At 43.0% G+C, this 20,543-nt stretch overlaps 1 protein-coding gene across 4 annotated transcripts in view; it reads left to right on the forward strand.

Annotated features, from left to right (window-relative positions):
* Positions 1–20,543, forward strand: part of TBC1D30 (TBC1 domain family member 30) — a 78,674-nt gene that overhangs the window by 23,387 nt on the left and 34,744 nt on the right. For 2 of the 4 annotated variants that reach the window (XM_034643810.1, XM_019800506.2), the window contains exons 3-4: positions 19,698–19,759; positions 20,270–20,335. In XM_034643810.1, the coding sequence (XP_034499701.1) occupies positions 19,698–19,759; positions 20,270–20,335 (128 nt within the window). Of the gene's footprint in view, positions 1–15,774; positions 16,267–19,697; positions 19,760–20,269; positions 20,336–20,543 lie in introns of those variants that run through there. The other 2 variants (XM_034643811.1, XM_034643812.1) reach the window with 2 other exon arrangements.

Genomic DNA, 20,543 nt, shown 5'->3' on the forward strand with positions numbered 1-20,543 from the left:
AATTTGCAACTCTCTGGCTTTTTTCTTTTAAGGGCATCTCTCATTTTTTTAAAAAAGATTTTATTTATTTATTTGACAGAGAGAGAGTACAAGCAGGGAGAGGAGAGCATCAGGCAGAGGGAGAGGAAGAAGCAGGCTCCCTGCAGAGCAGGGAGCCCAATGCGGGGCTCGCTCCCAGCACCCTGGGATCATGACCAGAGCTGAAGGCAGACGCTTAACCAACTGAGCCACCCAGGCGCCCTCTCATTTTTTCTATTGTGGTAAAATACACATAACATAAGCTTTACCGTCTTTATCACTTTTAAGGATACAGTTCGTGGTGTTAAGTACCTTTATATTGTACAACCATCACCACCACCTGTCTCCAGATCTCTTTTCATCCAGCAAAACCATGCCCACTAAACAAGAACTTCCCAATTTTCCCCCTCCCCAGCCCCTGTTGACCAGCATTCAGTATTTGTCTTTATTTCACTTAACGTTGTCAAGGTTTGTCCATGTTGTAGCATATGTTGAAATTTCCTCCCCTTTAAAGGCTGAACAATGTTCCACCGTATGTATGTGCCACGTTTTGTGTATTCATTCATCTGGCGATGGACACTTGGGTTGCTCTCACCCGGTGACTCTTGGGAATAATGCTGCTACAAAGTAGCTCTGACTTTATAAACACGGCAGAGCTGGCCTTGTGCCATTCATACAGCACTACATCAAAAACACACCTTTCATACCCTGAATTCTTTTTGAAATTAAAAAAAAAGATTTTATTTATCTATTTATTTTAGAGAGACAGAGAGAGAGAGAGCACGTGAGCGAGCACAGGGGGAGAGGGAGAGGGAGTCCCAAGCCGACTCTACGCTGAGCGTGGAGCCCAAGTGGGCTTGATCTCATGACCCTGAGACCATGACCAGAGCTGAAATCAAGAGTCTGACTCTTTTTTTTTTTTTTTAAGATTTTATTTATTTATTTGACAGAGATAGAGACAGCTAGCGAGAGAGGGAACACAAGCAGGGGGAGTGGGAGAGGAAGAAGCAGGCTCATAGCAGAGGAGCCTGATGTGGGGCTCGATCCCACAACGCCGGGATCACGCCCTGAGCCGAAGGCAGACGCTTAACCGCTGTGCCACCCAGGTGCCCCAAGAGTCTGACTCTTAACCGACTGAGCCACCCAGGCACTCCTACCCTGAGTTCTTAATAGCCTTCATCCCGAACTGTTTTTCTCCGTCCATCTGCTTTTTGTCCTGTTCCAGTCTCCCCAGCTTCGATCTTGTGACTTGTTTTTCCTCACTTAAAATTGCTTCTGTGGCTTCCCTCTGCTTCTGTGATTCATACCCACCCACTTGTTTGTGGTTTCAGGTCGGTCATGCCACAGGTCCTGTCTGAAGACTTGCTACCATACGTCATGGAGTATGGGATCTCTTGATAGAATGTCTTCCCCTCCCTCTTCCTCCTATACTTTCTCCTTCCCTCCACAGCTTTACCTTTTGCTTTTCCCAGCTATTCTCATCAAAGAAAGGAGGATTCTCTGGCTGGAGCTCTCCCATGCTCTGTTCAGCATGAAGCCTCCCTTCCTTACCCTTCATTCCTGCTGCTTCCCCTCCCCACATCTCCCATGATTGCAAAGCCTAGGAGAAATGAAGAGTGACCTCCTGTACCAGAGACAACCAATAGCAAAATACAGCCCCTGCTCCCAGCAACCCTTGTTGGTGGATCTGGGCGGGGGCAGCAGTGTGGTTCACAACTAATCTGGTTTAGCCTTCTGACTTCTCCACTGCTATGTGCTCTCTGCCCCCCATGCTTTCCTCCTCATTCCTTTGCTTCACTCTCACCCTGCACCTCCTTTGTCATTCCCCAAAGTACCACTGGCGTGAGGCTGCTTGTGGCTAACACACTTACCTGAAGGTTCCAGGGTAACATGGAAGAAAACTGCAACATGCATGGAAGGACACAAGAAATGGCTGGCTATTGAATTGAGTCTAAGACAATCTTGTTCTTCAGTGTTCTTTGGACTTCTTTCCCTGAAAATTTCTCTTTGACAGTCATTTCTGTTAGGCCCTACTAATCTATTTTATTTATTTTATTTTAAAGATTTTATTTATTTATTTGAAAGAGAGCGAGAGACAGCAGAAGTGGAGGGGGAGGGGCAGAGGAAGAGGACGAAGCAGGGAGCCGGATGAGGGGCTCCATCCCAGGACCCTAGGATCACAACCTGAGCTGAAGGCAGACGCTTAACCGACTGAGCCACCCAGGCGCCCCCCCTCGTAATCTATTTTAGAGCTCAACTGTCATTACTGTTAGGAAGCCAGAAGACTTAGGAGGTGGAAGGTGAACTCACATCACTGGCCTAATCTGATTTGTCCCTTCTGGAAGAGTCAGTCATAGAGGAATTTGCTGCCTCTAACATCCCTCTCTGTGTTTCCAACTCACCTGGGTGAGGTCAGGTGGGCTGGTGGAAGCATCCTAAACATTTCTCTTTGACTAAAGTTCATTTTGAATCAAATTGTACATCAGATTTCGTAATGCAAATGTGGGACATATGGCAAGGGAGCATCTGAAGTGTTGATTCACTGCATCGACTCTGCAGCATCAGCAAGTAGTTAATGAGATTTTGCTACCGCGTGTGATATCGCGCAAGAGTTTTCAGACACGTTCTTAAAAGTCTGGGCAATTTGGTTTGAATCATCTCAAATGTTATCCTGACTCTGAGATGTAGTAATTACAACAGCTGCTCCTTGCACATGAGGGAACGCAACAATGGCACCAGCATCATTCAAGACTGATTACACCCTGAGTCCGCATCATTTACCATTTGCTCCCTATGGAGAGGGTCTTTGGTTTGTTGCTTTCTCAGCTAATTAAACTAGCTTCCTGCTTCCTGTTTCACATTTGGCAAATTATTTTTAGAGATAAATCATATCTGCAGCTTCTTGGGGGAACTTCAAGGTGGCCCAGATTTTGCTTGGATGAGTTGTGGGATGAGTTGATGCAGAAAGACATGCCCCATGGGGTCTCCACCGAGCCTACCTCTCTGAGGGCATTAATTAACTCCTGCATGCCCCATCATGTTGTCATAAAGGATACAGCTGGTTTTCTGTAATCCTAGCCTAAGAACTTCCCTCGTTTGCTCTGGCATCATGGGATTTTTTTTGTTGTTGTTGTTCACTGCTGGGCTAAGCTGACCTGGTTGAAGCAGCTCCTTGTTACCTCTACCCACACTTTGTTTTAGTAGGTTAGTAGAATAGGGAGAGTTTGAGGAAATGATGGGTACTTTATTCACTTTTTGGTAACATAAATGGGGCTGTGAACAAGTCTTACAGAACTTCCAAAATGTTTTTGATCCTGCTCAGATAAAAATTATCTGGTTATATTTTATTGGCTTAGAGGCTAGAGTGCGGCTTTAGAGTGAGACAGACCTGCCTTCAAATCCCAGCCCCACCACTTATTGTTTGTATGACCTTTGGAAAGTTATCTCATCTCTTGGTTTGTTTGTTCCTTCTTTCTTTCCTTCCTTGGTTCCTTCTTAGGGAATAAAAAAAAGTCAGGAAAGTACAAGGAAAAATATAGGAAGCTCCCATATTCCCACCACACAGGATTAATGGTATTGAATTGTATTTTTCTTTCAGTCATTTGTTTCCTGTGCTTAGCAAAAAATTATATGCATACCCTTCCTTTTACTCCGCATTTCTTGGAAGATAATACCTACCTTTTTGGGTTAAAATGAGCTCATTAAAGCACCTAGCTTAATGCTGATTCAGAGTAGACAATTAGTACGTGATGGCTGTTATTAGTTGTTGTTCTCCTTTCAGCCTCGCTTCTTTCTTTGTGCATCTCCCTTAGAAAATATAGTCCTGGAAATTTATAGACTTATAAAAATGATTTTTTTTTTGGACAACCTTTTTCTCCTTCAAGGATGTCTTTGCCACCCTCAGCTTGAGGAATTAGTGTTACTACATGTAAGAATGCGGAATACACCATACAACTTATTACATTGCAAATCAAAATTTATTGAAAGACCAAAACTTTCTAATAAATGATGGCCTACATTTGGGAAACCTTTACAGTAAAATGATTGAACCAAATTTCGGAAACTTGCATGCATTATTTAAAAAGTTATAATATTGGTGGAATGGAAAGATTGAGAAGAAAATTGCTTACTAAAATTGTGCTGCGGAAGATTGATTTCCTGCTTGTAGTGATCTTGTAGAGCAAGCGGCTGTTGGGTAATTAATGCTGGGGCTTTGTTAATTTATGAAGAGAAGGGAAGGATTAGCTTGTCTGCATTGAAGTGAATTCTCCTCAACATGTCAAAAAAAATCAGGGTGATGAAAAATGGGAGCAGTTTGTCAATTTAAATGAATGTTCTTTTTTATGGGCTTCCTAGACTAGTTTTGCACTGAAATCTGTATTCCAAAATGGGTAGTGACATCATTAAAGAGCAAAGAAGCTAGAGTGAGCTGGTGGCATTGTTTGTAATCTATAGCAATATTGATGTATTAGTTTAAAATGTCTTTCCTTTAAAAGATAGTCTCGGGGTGCCTGGCTAGCTCAGTTGGTTGAATGACTGACTCTTGATTTTGGCTCGGGTTGTGGAATCGAGCCCTGCCTTGGGCTCCAGGGTCAGTGCAGAGTCTCCTCGTCCCTCTCCCTCTGCTCCTCCCCCTGCTTTCTCTCTCAATTAGATAAATAAATAAAATCTTAAAAAAAAGATAGTCAAAGTACGTTTTGTACTATATATATTTCAAGATTTATTTATTTATTTATTTATTTGAGAGAGAGAGTGTGTGAGTGCACAGTGCCCGAGACAGGGGGAGGAGCAGAGGGAGAGGGAGAAGGAGAGAAGCAGACTCCCCCCGAGTGGGGTGCCCAGTGCAGAGCTCGATCTTACCACCCTGAGATAACGGCGTGAGCTGAAATCAAGAGTCTCAACTGACTGAGCCACCCGGGTGCCCCCGTTATACTATATACTAAAGATATAATAGGTTATATTTATATAGAGCTTACTGGGGGCCAGACATCGTAGTAAAGTGCTTTACCTGTATCATTGGGTCATTAGAATAACTCCTATGAAGTAGGTACTTTAATTGTCTCATTTTGTGGATGAGGAAACGAGACAATGAATTTACCCCAGTTACATAGCTACCGAGTGGTAGAGCCAGGTTTCAAATCCAGGCAGCTGGTTCTAGAGTCTGTGCTTTTTCGCTACTATATTATGCTGACTGCCATTATATATGGCATTTCAAGAGCATCTTCTGCCTGATAAGTAGAGCAAAATGTGACATTTGAGCATCACATATTTTGGAAACTTGTCAGGGAGACTAAGAATAGTATTTGTGGATTTTTTGGTACATTGTACAAATGTCAGTGAAAATAACTGTTCATAAACACATCTGCTTATTTCTCTTGTGGTTGAATAAAAAGCTCTTTTTCAATGAGTGGGAAGGTATGGCTCTCTTCTTGGCACGATGAATTTATGATGTTTATTTTTAACATTCATGCACTGAGTACCAAATGTGTACAGAGTTCCAGGCTCGCTGAAGGCAGGGGAGGGGAGAGATACAACAATGAATAAGACTCCATCCCTACGCTCAAGGGAGTTTATGATCTATTAAGAGGAAAAGATCTGCCTATAAATAATTCAAAGGCATAGATGAATCAGCTGTGGGGTTGGGAGAAGTGTGTCATATGGAATATAGGTGTTAAGGCAGGTACCATTTGTAAAAAAATTATTTTTATTGAGAAATAACTGACACCTTAGTTTTAGGTGTACATCATGATTTGAGATATGTATATGTTGTGAAGTGATTGCCACAATATGCAGGTACCATTTTTTTTTATCGTTCGACATTTTTATTTGCATAGAGTTGGCACACAATGTTACATCAGTTCCAGGTGTACGACATAGTGATTCAGCTTCGTGTACGTTATGCTGTGCTCCTCACAGATACAGCCACCATCTGTCACCATGTGATGCTCTTGCAGTATTATTGACTATATGCCCTACGCTGAACCTTTTATTTCCATGCCTTATTCATTCCATAACTGGAAACCTGTATCTTTCACTCTCCTTCATCCATTTTGCCCATTTCCCCCCACCCTCTTCCTTCTGGCAACCATGAGTTCTCTATAGTTCTGATTTTGCTTTTAGTTTTTTTTATTCATTTATTTTTTTAGATTCTGCATATGAGCAAAATCATATGGTATTTGTCTTTCTCTGCCTGACTTATTTCATTTAGCATAATACCCTCTAGGTCCATCCATGTTGTTGCAAATGGCATGATCGCATCCTTTCTTATGGCTGTGTAATATTCCTGTGTGTGTGTACCACATCTTCCTTATTCATTTGTCTATCAGTGTGCAGTTAGATTGCTTCTGTATCTTGGCTATTGTAAATAGTGGTGCAATAAACATAGAGGTGCCTACATCTTTTTGAAGTAGTGTTTTCGCTTTCTTTGGGTAAATACCCAGTAGTGGAATTACTCAATTGTATGGTATTTCTAGTTTTGATTTTTAAAGGGACCTCCACAGTGTGTCCCACAGTGGCTGCACCAGTTTGCATTCCCACCAACAATGCAGGAGGGTTCCTTTTTCTCCACACCCTCACCAACACTTGTTATTTCTTGTCATTTGGATTTCAGCCATTCTGCCATGTGTAAGGTGTATCTCATTGTGGTTTTGATTTGCATCTCCCTGATGATGAGTGATGTTGAGCAGCTTCTCATGTGTCTGTTGGCCTTCTCTATGTCTTCTTTGGAAAAATGTCCATTCAGGTCCTCATGCGGGTACCATTTTTAAATGTTTAATCCAGGATCGCGATCTGATATTCTCTGTGTGTCGCAGAGGCAATTAAAAAAAACACAACATTTACTGAGTGCCTATGGTGTATCAGGACCTGCACTAGAAAATCATTTAGAATTTTTCTAAAATACATCATGGTACTTAGTTTTCAAGGGTCAAGAAGGTTTAAAATTTAGAGAAACCAGAGGTAACTTTTTTTTTTTTTAAAGACATAATCTATTCCCTCCCTAGGAGCTGGCATATCTGATTGATTCTGGCATTAGGCCAGACTGATATACTGCCAAGTGACACTCTGGAGAGCGGGGACTAAAGACAGTGGTAACTGAAGGTGCTGGCACTACCCTATCAAGTACATGAGTATAATAGGCCACAGTTGTATTGGTTCTAGAGGAGAAGGAGCACAGAGCAAGTGGATTTATTAAGAGTTGTCTGCTTCTTTAAGAGTTTTTCTCTATTACCAAAACTTAAGGTTGACTTTCAAAAGCTAGAACACGTATATGACCATTCCCAAGGACGCACGGGTGCATCCCTAAAGCTTTTGTAAAGGTAGAGGTAGAAGTGAATGTAAATCACCAGATATGCTACACTGAACCTGTGCTGATTGATATGCTGTAAAATTCCTCCTACCCCCAATATCTGTCACCCATGTAATTCAGGAGATATGCGATTTCCTTTTAATGTAGTTCCTGACGTGATTTGGAATTTCTTTCTAATACCTGTCTTGGACTCTTACATAATAAAAATAATGATCTAAAGATAATGTAAGATTCTTAATAAATACATAAAAATTCAGTTTGTTCAGAATATTTTGTTAAGTCAAGAAAGTATAGTAATACATTTTAAAAGTATTCTTGGGGTGCCTGGGTGGTTCAGTCGGTTACGCGTCTGTCTTCAACTCAGGTCATGATCCCAGGGTCCTGGGATTGAGCCCCACGTTGGGAGCCTGCTTTTCCCTCTCCCTCTGCCTGCTATTCCCCCTGCTGTGTGCTCTCTCTCTCTGTCATATTAAAAAAAAAAAGTATTCTTATTGAGGACTGAAGCCAAAAGGATCTTTTTTTTTTTTGCCTAAATTTCCGTTTACCTAAAAATATAACAACCCAAACTGTATTCTCTATGCATCACAGTCGGTGATATTGGATTGAGGACGGAGTAATAGAATCTGAGTATCAGTTAGATTGAAGCTACTTCACTGGTATTGATTGTTGAACCATACCTCATTTTACATGTCCTTCCAGGGTACTCCTGACTGCCGGGCATGCAGCCTGAGAGCTGCAAGTGACAGGGCATTGAAGACCTCCTGAGGCTCTGTGTTTTATTACGGTTAGAGCGTTCTTGAATTTTGTAGATATCTGCCTCCCTGTAACTCCCATGTAGCAGTTCTGATTTGGTCCTTTGGAGTACATAGGAAGGTAATCTCAATATTCCTATCAAGTGAGTGAGGGCAGGAGGATAAGAAGGTAGAAGAGGAATGTCTGGGGAGGATTTCAGTGAGGTGTGCTGGCCAGTCAGACGCTCCTGTGGGTCTGGGCCTGGTTCATCTGCTGGGCAGGCATCCGGGTAGACCGCGCACCAGGCCGTTTTAACCTTTAGCCTGTAACAACAGTAACAACAAGTACTAAGAACAAAAGGACACCAAATGTAAGTGTTATTGAGTGCCTGCTTTGCGCCACTGTATGCTAGACTCGACTTGTTATGCCATTTCATTTTCACAAGAAGGTAAATCAGTAACATTGATTCTAAAGGGGAGGAAACTGAAACCCAGGAATTAATGAACTTGCCCAGGGACATTGAGCTAGTGAGTGTGGGCGTTAGAATGCTCACCTTGTCTGCAGCGCTTTCGTGACACACCACACTCCCTCCTGGAGGGCTGTACGAGGTGCAGAGACTGCTTTCATACGCTCCCTCTTTCGTCCGCACATTCTGCATCTTCTCTCTGAGTGATCTGAGCCTCCCAGCCCAGCCAAGCCAACATTAATGTCCATTCTAATCTCTCCTTCCCACACTTCTCTCTTCTCACCATCAAATTAAGCACGTCCTTTTCCAAGGCACGACCCTTTTTCTCTGCATAAACATATATTTCTAAGCCACCCTAATTTGCATCAATAGGTATCAGAAACCCTCTCTTTTCATATCCCTCGACTGGGTCAAAGGAATCTTAGAATGGTATGGCCCAAAAGGTTGGGAAGGCTAAGCTAAGTAGTTAATCAGGACTGGGTTGAACAATGATTTCATCTTCTAAAGTAATGGTGTAAGTCTTCAGTTCCACTCTTGATGTGGAAGCAAAGAGCCAAATACCATAATTGTAAGAGCAGAGATGAGCTTTGTCCTTGGCTTGTTTTCAGTTGAAATATAATAGCTCAATGAAATAAAGCCCTGGGAAAACATTGGAATATACAATCCTTAGGAGGAGGTAAAGATAATGCTATCCCTCCAAGTACTCACATAGTATTTTATTTTATTTTTTATTTTTTGAGAGAGAGAGCGAGAGCAAGTGAGTGCAGGGGAGGGGCAGAGAAAGAGGGAGAGAGAGAATCCCAAGCAGACTTCATGCCTAGTGTAGAACCCAACCCAGGCTTGATCTCAAGACCCTGAGATCATGACCTGAGCTGAAATCAAGAGTCGGAGGCTTAACTGACTGAGCCACCTAGGTGCCCCTCACATAGTAGTATTTTAAACCTTTAACACTGTCTTGTCACTACCCACTTTGTCTCTCCTTCAGTGAACTGTAAATTCCTTGAGGGTAGAGAATGTACTAAATTCATACTTTTATTTCCCCAGACCATAGCATGATGCCTTTCCAGCAGCAATGGACAAATAAACATTTATTTCATGAATTAATAAATAAACAAAAGAAATAGAAAGATGTCATTATATGGTCAACATAAACCTACCTTAAGTAGTATTAAATCAGTTTCAGTTATTTTGAGGCCAGAAAATACTTCACAGAAAATAACAGGTCGAGAGGAATAATATGATGATTTCTAAAATTTTGGGTTAGCTGTGTATCTGAGGTTATGTGGACCTACCTGGCTGTGGGATTTTAAGTATATTTCCGGTATGGTACCCTGGAATGGGACTTCCACTCCCCTTGTGAATTAAATTATTATATCTGTTTTTAATTTTAAAAATTTCTGGTCTGTAGATAAAACTGATTATTCTTAAAATACTTCATCCAAAATATTTCAGTGTGTTTGAGGGGAATGTGAGGAGTGGTTTTGTTCTTGAAAATATCTGATTAAAGGGAATGGTCCTGGGAAAGCATCAAACAGGGAATCTCAGGAGGTAGAAGGCAGTGCTGAGTTGATTTGGTATTGGAATTTAAAAGCCTCTCTGTTTCATGCTTGATAGAATCCTTTCTCTGTAGTAAACCAAATACAAAAGCCACACCTGATGGTCTTCGAGGATGCCTGTATTTAAATAGAGAAATCGGTTTTTATGACTGAGGAGGGAGAACATCATACAAAAAGAAAAGAAAAAATGTTCCTGTGTACATAAGGTGATGTGTCAGATAATTGTAAGGTTTTTCTCCTTCCCTCCCCCAAGTTTCTTCCTGCTTCTTCCTCTGTGCCTCTTCCATGAGGGGAAAATGGTTATGAAGCTCATCACCATGAGCTCAGATTGTGTGGGCTTCATCCTGGGTCATGGGTTGAGGGAACTACTTATTATGGCCTTCATTTTAGGTAGGTCTGAGGAGAGTGTCAACTTCTTACAGTTCTGCCCACAGAAACCATCCCTTCAGGGGAGCTGTTATTTTTACTATTTGGGAGTTGCTCACAGACCTTCAAAAGTTGTGAGGGGAGCAAAGAGGAGACTAGTGGCTTTATGCCACCAGACACCCACCCTTTTATTATGCAAAGATGTTGTACCCACCATCTGCCCAGTGGGAGACACCCTAGACCTGCTCTCTGCGGAGACCTCTTCGGACCCGCAGAGACTTGTGCACTCGTGAACAACGGCCAGGGAACTCTGCAGCTGGAAGGATGAGCTCCAGGCCCATTTCCCCAGAGCAAGCCAGCTCCCTGAGGTTTTTCTCTCTCCTCAAAGCAGGCTTCCAGGGCTTTTTCTCTTGGTAATTGTCACCACTTGTTCTGTGCAGTCCCTGAAAATAAGCACGTAGGCCCTTTTTATTTTAAGATTTTACTGTTAAACAAACATAGCAGCATTAGGAAATCACAGAAGTCCCAGACCTGATTTCTGTCTGGAAGTCCCTTGGGAGAGAGCTTTTATTCCTCAAGTTGGGCTTTCTATTCCTTCTACTTCTTTCCCCTTCTCCCATTAAAGGGATAATTTGCTCTCAAGGAAGCCTCATTCCCAGCTCATAGGCCTGAAGGTGCAGGGGCAGCCGAACAGTCCCGACTTCTTGGGTCAGCCTGGGAACTTCCATCTCTGGGGATGTCCCAAGGGGACTGGACTCTCGGAGACATGCAGGATGTTCCTTCAGCAATCCAAGAAAGATCCTCATTCAGTGTGAATTTTCCCAAATTCAGCTAGAATTCTAAGTGCTCTGGACTGTGCCAAGATACGATTTGCCCAAGTGTGAATTCAGTGATGTTATTTGATTAGTAAAGATCACTGCATTAGTTAAGAGGGATGTGAAGTAGGCCTTGGCTGGAAATCTTACAACCTGAGAGCTTCAAGCAAAGTCCATGCTAGCATTGTTTTGGCTGCAAGTTGACTTCAGGTGACATCTTTTGCTTCTAGAAAACAATATTCCAGACATGAATAAGAAACTATGAGTCATACAATAAGTATAATACTAGGCTTGTGCCATGACTGCTCGTAGACCATTGTATTTTAGTGCTTGTTTAATTATCTGTTTGCTATAAAAGTCGGCAATCTTGGCTTTCCTCTCCAATGTAAACAAAATGATATTACTTAATTCCCTCACTACTTATTGGTATAATAGTAGAAACTTTTAATTTTTTTTTCTGTTTTCAATTTCTATGTAGTTTAGAATGGGAATGGGAAGTTTTCAAGGAAACTTTTTTTTTTTTTAAGTAGGTTCCATACCCAGCATGGAGCCCAGTGAAGGGCTTGAACTTACAAACCTGAGATCAAGACCTAAGCTGAGATCAAGAGTCAGATGTTTAACTGACTGAGCCACCCAGGCACCCAGAAACTTTTTTTTTTTAAGGAGTGAATTTTTCCTTGTAGTAAATCTGAGGTGAAATACAATTTTTATCAACAAGCCCCTATTACTAACGGCAAAAAAAATATAGGAACCGAAGAAGAGTTTCAAGGAGAGGGCTTTTTGTCAGCCATGACACATCTAGGTGGCTTGGCAATCTAGGGTCTAGATTCAGCTTTGGCAGTCCAGAAATTTGGTTTCCTCAGCTCCCTGAGAGTTGACCGAATTCAGGGGTATTGGCTGCACTGTTAACCAGTCAGTACATTGTCTCCTCTGCAGCAAAATCTGTGGGAAATCAGATGACATTCCGTGTTTGCTTGGTGAGCATGGAGTCCGAGCCAAAGGGAGGGGGATGGTGTGAGTGGCATATGTCAGCCAGCTGTGGGAGCTGGATGTCCTTTCCACTCCAGAGGCAGTATTGTAGAGCAGTGCCCATTGCTCCTCCTCTTGGCTGCTGAGGCTGTCTTTCCTGCTGGCCTGGTGCTGGAAACGAAGTGTGAATAGCTTCTCTTGTTAAAAGAGAACACAAAACCCTCTAAGGTTTGAGCCGATGAGAGCTCTGAAAGACGAGACTGTGCATGCAGACACCAGCTTGTTTTCTTGGATTTTCCCTCTCCTTCCAGTTCTCTTCCTTTGATTCCGGCCGTTAATCACCATCTTCACCCCCAGGGGCCCGGGGTGCCCTCTAGAAAATTGGCCAAAGCCAGACATCAGTTCTCTTTCTGTTATTGCTCTCAGCACAGCTGAGATAGGCTGGAATAGTCAATGGACATCTTACTAAAAATAAGAGAAAGCTGAAGAAATGAACATGTACTGAAACTATGAAATCATCAGTCTGATGAAGGATAGATTTTTGTACCCGAGCTTCGTGTAAAATGTTGGGAAATCTGAGCCAAACAGTTAATCATGACCAGGTTAAGCAATGACTTCATCTTCTCAAGCAATGAGGCAGAGTTTTGCCTTTTCAAAGCACTTTTCCTCTGGTGGGGCAGGCGTAACTGAGTAGCTTATATATCCCGTCTGAGCCAGGTTTACTTTTGAGGATTAACAATCTCATTTTAACAGATTCTTATATATGAAATGTATATTTTATGCTTAGGGTTGTGTCGTTTCTGACATTGTCCTAAAATTCTGGGGCTACTTCACAAAGCCCATAATGTACTGATTACCAAATAAGTATGCCAGAGTCGCAAGAATGACTTCTTTTCCAGCTCTTTCAGAGTCTCACTAGGAATGCATTTAAAAAATATTCCATACTTTTCAATCAATGGCAGCCATTGTTCTTGATGCTCAAAATTTTCCATCTTTGGCCAATAGTAGCCTATTCATGGGGCTCTTATGTCCTTTTGACATAACCCTATTGGTCTTGGAGCACTTCCTTACTTCCTAAGCTCATCAAAATGGTTCAGGCTCATTTTGTACTTTTTTCTGGCTCAGACCTAGAATCAGTCACACTCCAAAGGAGCCCTGGTTCTTTTTAGTGGGCAATGGTTTTTAGAGACCACAGCCTGGGTGCTGTAGGTATTCATTGCTGTTGGGTCGTCCTTAGTTCGAAATCTACTCAGGGATACACAGTTGACCCTTGAACAACATGGGTTTGAACGGCATGGGTCCATTTATAAGTGGATTTTTTTTGAGTACTGTAAATACATTTTCTCTTATGTATGATTAAGATTTTTTCTCTAGCTTTATTGTAAGAATACATATATAATACATATAACATACCAAAGTGGTTTTTAAATTTTTTTTAAGTACTATCTCCACCCAATGTGGGGCTCAAACTCACAACCCTGAGATCAAGAGTCACATGCTCTACTGACTGAGCCAGCCAGGTGTCTCCCAAAAGTTTGCACAGAAATTAATTTTTAAAAAGATTTTATTTATTTATTTATTAATTATTTATTTTAGAGAGCTGGTGGGCTGGGGGAGGGGCAAAGAGGGAGGGAGAGGGAGAAGGAGAGAGAATCTGAAGCAGACTCTGGGCTGAGCGCGGACCCCAACACTGCCTAGCAGATCCCAGGACCTTGAGATCATGACCTGAGCCAAAACCAAGAGTCCCCACTCAACCCACTGAGCCACCCAGGCACTTCAGGAATTAAGTTTTTTTAAAGTAAGCTCTATATTCGACATGGAACTCAGGACCCCAAGACCAAGAGTCGCATGCTCTCCTAACTGAGCCAGCCAGGTGCCCCATCCAAATATGAGTTAATTGCCTGCTTTATGTTATTGGTAAGAGTTCTGGTGAATAGTAGGCTATTAGTAAGGCTTTTTGGAAGGTCAAAATTTATTTGCAAATTTTCTACTGTGGGAGGGGAGTGGGGAGATGTGTATGCCCCTAACTCCCCTTTGTTCCTTATTCAAGAATCAACCGTGTATGTATTTTTGAAAAGAAAGAGGAGCATCTTGGTGGCTCAGGCCGAAGGCGGCTGCATTCAGCTTGGGTCATGATATCTGGGTCCTGGGATCGAGCCTCCCCCCACTCTCTGCCTTAGGGCTGGCTCCCTGCTCAGCAGGGAGTCTGCTTCTCCCTCTCCTGCCCCTACCCCCACTTATGCTCTCTCTCTCCTCTCAAATAAATAAATAAAATCTTAAAAAAAAATTAAAGACATTTGACAAATGTCTGGAGACATTCAAAAAAAAGGAAAAAAATGAGTTTATACTAGTATTTCCAATTTAAATATAATATTGCAGGATTTAAAACCCTTAATTTCTTTGTGCACTTGTATTTTCTGTCACACTGAAAAGATCTTGGTTCCTTTTAACACTACATAATTATTTGCTTTATCCCATAGTGTACATAAGAATTAAAAAACATCAATATCATAAATAACAATAATGCTACTTATTGACATTTAAGATTTCTTTGCAGCTCTATTTGCCCTTAGAATATAACCACCATTCATGTACAGTCATAATACTGTATTCTAAAGCAACTTATTAATTTTTTTCTGTATTCTTGTGCCATCAACAGGATATTCAGTTAGGTTCATTTGTTTCCACTCATTTTCATTTTTTCTTTTTATTAATATGTTATTCCAGAGTCAAAACTATATAAGGCACAACCAGAAGATCTCTTGGTTTTCCATTCCTCTTTCTTCCACACTGTTTCCTCTCATATAAATACTTTTTAGTTTTGGTTTATCCATGTAGTGTTCCTTTTCTAAATATTAGCAAATACAAATGCCCCTGTATTTCCTTCCACATCCTGTCCTTTATTCCTCATTCATTTTTATGATTAATATTAAATTGGTTAATGTCATAGTTTAAGAATGACTTTTTTTTTTTTAACAGTAATAATAGTTAATAGTTCTAAAATACTTAAATGTCCGGCTGGAGACATGAGGAGGCACTTAAAAAAACAACACTGCTTTTAAATGTGAACGCTTTTTTTTTTCTTGAAGCCTATTCTTCCAGGAGAAACAACCAATATTGTTATTTTTTTTACGTGCTTTCCGTGTCTCTCTAAGCTGCTAGAAAAGAGTTTAACACAATTTGGGATGAAGCTTTTGTTTCACCATCTGCCAGCTTCTCTGCCACGCTGCCAGATTCGTCCTTCCGTCTGCGAACTGTCCCTTCTGACGCTGTTTGGTTAGGTGGGCACTTGGATCTCTCTGATGTTCTGCACCTGAGACTTGCCCTCTTCGGTGCACCCTCCCCAGCCCCTCCCAGATCTTGGGAAAAGCGCAGAAAACTCCCGCTGCTTCTGGTCCCTGGGCGCAGTTGTTCACCCGGCCCTCTCTCCAGTTCCCAGGCTCCCGGGCTCCGGGGTTTCCAGGCTCCGCAGCTCTGCGGCTCCCGGGCGCAGGTGCCAGGAGCCCGCCGGGCGCTGGGGAGCTAGGGCCGCCCCGCCTGCGCACAGCGATGCCGGGATTGGGGGCGGGAGCGCCGCCTTCGTCTCCCGCGCACTCGCTCGCTCCCGCCCTCTTCCCCGCCCCAAGCCCTCTCCTGCCTCAGCTGTGCAGGCTCCGCACTGCAGATGCCTGCCGACCGCCCCGCGCTCGGCGCCTCCAGCGGTACCCCGCAGGTCCCTTCGACCCCCGAGCGCCGGTCGTACTCTCGCTGCTTCCAAGGGCCCCTCGACTAAACCGACTCGCCAAGTCCGGCGCGCGAAGCCGCTGCGCCGGCGGGGTAGCGGGGACCCAGGCGGACGGTGGCCGCAGCGGAGCCCCGAGCGCTCTCGAATGCGGCAGGACAAGCTGACCGGCTCCCTGAGGCGCGGAGGGAGATGCCTGAAGCGGCAGGGTGGCGGCGGCGGTGGCGGCGGCGTGGGCACCATTCTGAGCAATGTGCTCAAAAAGCGCAGCTGCATTTCTCGGACCGCGCCCCGGCTGCTCTGCACCCTGGAGCCGGGTGAGGACCCGGGGCTGCAGATGGGGCACTGGAAAGTAGCGTGGCGCTCCGGAGCTGGTGCCTCTGCCTCAGTTGGACTCCGCCTAGGCCGGGCAGCGCTTGCGGGCCGCCTGGTGGGGGTACCGCGGCTCCACACAGGCGGGGCTGGGTCGGTCTGGGAGGGAAGAGCGCGGACTAAAGCCTGGGCGCGGGCAGCGGCCTCCCAAGGCTGGGAGGACCCGCTGCTGCCGGCTGCTGCCGGCGGGTCCAGACCCCGCGGCCTGTGCGCGGTCTAGCCCTGTTTGTACCGGGAGCCGCTAGCGAGCGGTGCGCTCGGCCTTGTGCGCGTGATAGGGCAGTGCCGGCAGCTACCCAGGCTACCAGAGGTCGCGCAACCAATTGTGCTCCGGGCTTATAGGAAGCTAGATCTTGAAAGAGGTGTATAAGGTGGAGAAAGGCACAGGTTTGATACTTGGGGACCGAAGGGAAGGCAGCGGCTGAGAAGGACAAATCGGGTGCATTTTCCTGAGGGTCTGTGCCGCGTGAGTGCCAGGCTCTGCTCGCCTGGAGCCTCTAATTTGTGTCCGTGTGGGGAACGGGTAGGACGCACTCTTGCAAGTAGAGGTTCTTTCTTAGAGCCCAAGTCCGGGAGCGCGCTTTGCGTGCTAGGCTAGGCCTTTTATACTGCTAGCTTGTGTTTACACATCCCTGCTTCTCTAGGCTGCATAACTCCGCGTCTGCTCCACCACCCAGCATCCCTCCCTAGGGTTTTATGGGCCTGGCCCTGGCGCGGGCCCCTGGGCATAGAGCTTTCTGTCAAGGGGTGGCTGCAGAGGCAACCGGCTGCACTCTCACCGGTGCTTAGCGCTGGCTCGCTTGTCCCCAGAGTGGCACCAGCGTCGTTCCAGGCGAGTTTGTCCTCCCCCCGCCCCTGCCTCCTAGCGCCATCGGGGACCTGCTATCCTGAGGCTGCTGGCGAGAATCTGACGAGGCGCGGAACCCCAAAGGGTGGTACGCGTGACAGTCTTTACGAACCTTGTGGTTTCTTTGTTTTTCTCCCCAAGGAAGTGTCTAATTGCAGAGACGGTAGTATTTATTCACCACCTTCCTTTACCCTTAAAAAAAAAATCTCCTTCCCACGTTAAAAGTGTTTTGTATTTCTGAATACGGAACGGCAGTGACTATCAGATGAAACATAAACCTTCTCCCCTCCCTTACTCAGAAGAAAAGAGGAGAAAATGACCTGATTTCAGCTATCCCATGCAGGTGGTGAATTATCAATTCCAGTTAAATCCTGTGACTCATTTTAGATCATGAGAAAATAGTTGTGGTTTAGACTAACCCCAGCCGGTTTTCAGCACCTGATGCCCAGCAGGTGCTCTGAGAAAGCAAAGGGAGCATAATCGGTCATACATACAGGGAATCCAGAGCTTTTAGGTCGGTTGAAATAAGTCAGCGCGGGACAGAATTTTCTTGCCTTTGTTGCAATAAAACAAAAGTCATGACGATATGCTCCTCCGTTCAGCACCCCGAATCTGGACAGCAACCTTAAAACGAAGTGTGTTTTTCATACTGCCTTAAATCATTCTCTCCAGCTGGAGGCAATCATGTGGCCATCGTGTCATTGCTCTGCACTGAGGCAGGACTTCATTTAAACCATCTCAGAGAGATGAGAATTTTCGGGGGTACTTGATATACCCTTGGAGGAGATCTTATCTATTTAGGTAGAATATGCTTGTGGCCCTGAAGCTTTGAAAAGACATAGCAGGGCATTAATTGGATGCCTGGGGTTCTGTACCACAGCTTGACTTTAGACACCTAGGACCCAACTCTTGCATTTTCAGTACTCTTCCAGGACTCCCAAGAAGGGCGTCTGCATAGTGTCATGGGTTTGGGCACATCATGCACATCTCTTTCCAGCTTCTTGACTCCATATATGTATGTTTTTTAAAGGGACAAGTCTACTTTATTATTGTAATTCTAAATTCTGAAGCTCGTTTTTATCCACATACCAGTCCTAAGCAGTGGTAGTTGTGGGGAGGGTTTCAGTATGTCTAATCTGCAATCAATATCTTAGAAGCAAACATATTGTCATAAATGACAATCATAAATTGTAAAACTGAAATGCCGTTAATAATGTTTGGTGTATCTTGATCCTTGAACTTTTAAGTAATAAGTATTTTAAAAAGTGACTTGAAATATGATTTAATTGACTTTGAAATTGTAGAAAAAGAACATAAAACATTTTCAGATTTGATTATATTATTTTTAATAAAATTTACATGGGAATAAAAATTGTCATGTAATTTCACTTCAGGAACAACAGCACATGCTTCTAACATGGAATTCTGAATAAAAGCCCAATATGAATATAGCATATAGTCTTTATATATTATAAACACATTGTCTTGATATATTCTCCTATTTCTTTTCTTCTCTTCCTTTGATTTGGGATTGGAACCAAAGAAGTTTATTTAAAGTTATAGACACCTTTAAATTAGAGCCCAATTATATTTTTAGCTTGTAGTCTATGATTAAACATACCAACTGTTTTATCTTCAATGAGCAAGTGTATCATGACAGATTTTAAGATACATGAAAATCTCCAAATAAGATTAACATGGATTATTCCACAAGTGAGAAGGCAGTGACACTATTTTTATAACTATTAATATTTCACTGAAGTTTCCTTCATAGACTTAGTCCATGCAGATGTCTTGGAAAACAAATTCTGTAAGTAGAGAATTCTCTTCCTAAGTTTCATAAATATTAATTATACTGTGTTGGGTGGTTTATAGTTAACCTTCACAACAATCTACTGACATAGATATTATCATCCTCATTTTAAAGATAAAGAATTGAGGGGCGCCTGGGTGGCTCAGTCAGTTAAGCCACCAACTCTTGGTTTCGGCTCAGGTCATGATCTCGGGGTCCTGAGATTCAGCCCCATCTGGGCTCTGCTCTGGGGACGGAGCCTGCATATTAATCTCTCCCTCTCCCTCATATTAATCTCTCCCTCTCCCTCTGCCCCCCGCCCCCTCCACCATGTGCTCTTGTGCTCTCTCTCTCTCAAAAAAAAAAAAAAAAAAGGAATTGAGACTGAGACAAGTTAAATAATTTGTTTGACTGTAGGAACCAATGTTGAGTGGGCGGGGGGGGGGCGTCTGAGTGACTCCAAGTCTGTGGTGTCTTGTTTTTGTTTTTTTTTTACGTTCCAGACAGTTGTGAAAGCCACCATTCTGTGTGGTAAGCTCTGTTCTAGTGGCCACAGGATGTTTTTCTATTTTAAAAATCAGTATTATTACCTTTTATTTTAACAAAATTAACTAAAATTTAGTAAAAACATGCTTTAAAAATGTGATGATTCAGTAGAATCAGGTTAATTTTTACTTTTATTTTGGATCTAACTTGTTATTTTCTTCAAAAATAACAATTTTATATTTTTCTTTTAGGAGTTGACACAAAGTTGAAGTTCACTCTTGAGCCATCTTTAGGTCAAAATGGTTTTCAGCAGGTAACTATTTTTGGTTTTGAAAATACTCTTATTCGGGGGTATCTACAAAGTACACTGAGATATATTCTCAAAGTAGGAAAATTAGCATATACTTTGATACACATAAGGTGAGTCAGTTTTTAAAATTATAGGTAAATTAACATGAGCCTACAAGTGGCCTGGATTTATACCTGCGAAGAAAAATTTTGTACTTGCTATTAATGGTGCAAGTGTGAGAAAAGATTTAAAAACCCGAATATATATTATTTTGAATCCATAATACATGTTTTTGTTTCTGAACTAGAGCTTCCCAACCATTGTGTGTGCACATGAGTCCCAGGCGTATTAAGAGTACCTAAGGTGGGGGGTGGGTAGACATTGGAGCCTGGCTGAAAGAAGTTCTGTTCACCTCAGTGTGCTGTACAAATTTTGCCATAACTCTCTGGGTGTCAAAATAGGAAAAAGGTTGAAAGCGCTTATTCAGGTCAGTATTATCACTTTACCAATTCAGTGTTTCTTCCGTGTTCCCAGTGGTATGATGCTCTCAAGGCAGTTGCCAGATTATCAACAGGAATACCAAAGGAATGGAGGAGAAAGGTAAGGAGGACTCAGAGGGCTAAAATACAAAAGGATCAGCACTGTGTCCCTCTTTAAAGTGTCTGAAATGTCCAAAAGAATATTCTAGATTTAGTAATTTGAAAGCTGTTTCTCTTCATTTTTTATTCATTTAATAAACATTTATTGATGATTGATTCTGTGTCAGTTCCAGATCCTGAGGATACAGGAGTGGGAGGATAAAAAAAAC

Source organism: Ailuropoda melanoleuca, chromosome 15 (genome assembly GCF_002007445.2).
Source record: "Ailuropoda melanoleuca isolate Jingjing chromosome 15, ASM200744v2, whole genome shotgun sequence".
Taxonomy (NCBI): Eukaryota; Metazoa; Chordata; class Mammalia; order Carnivora; family Ursidae; genus Ailuropoda; species Ailuropoda melanoleuca.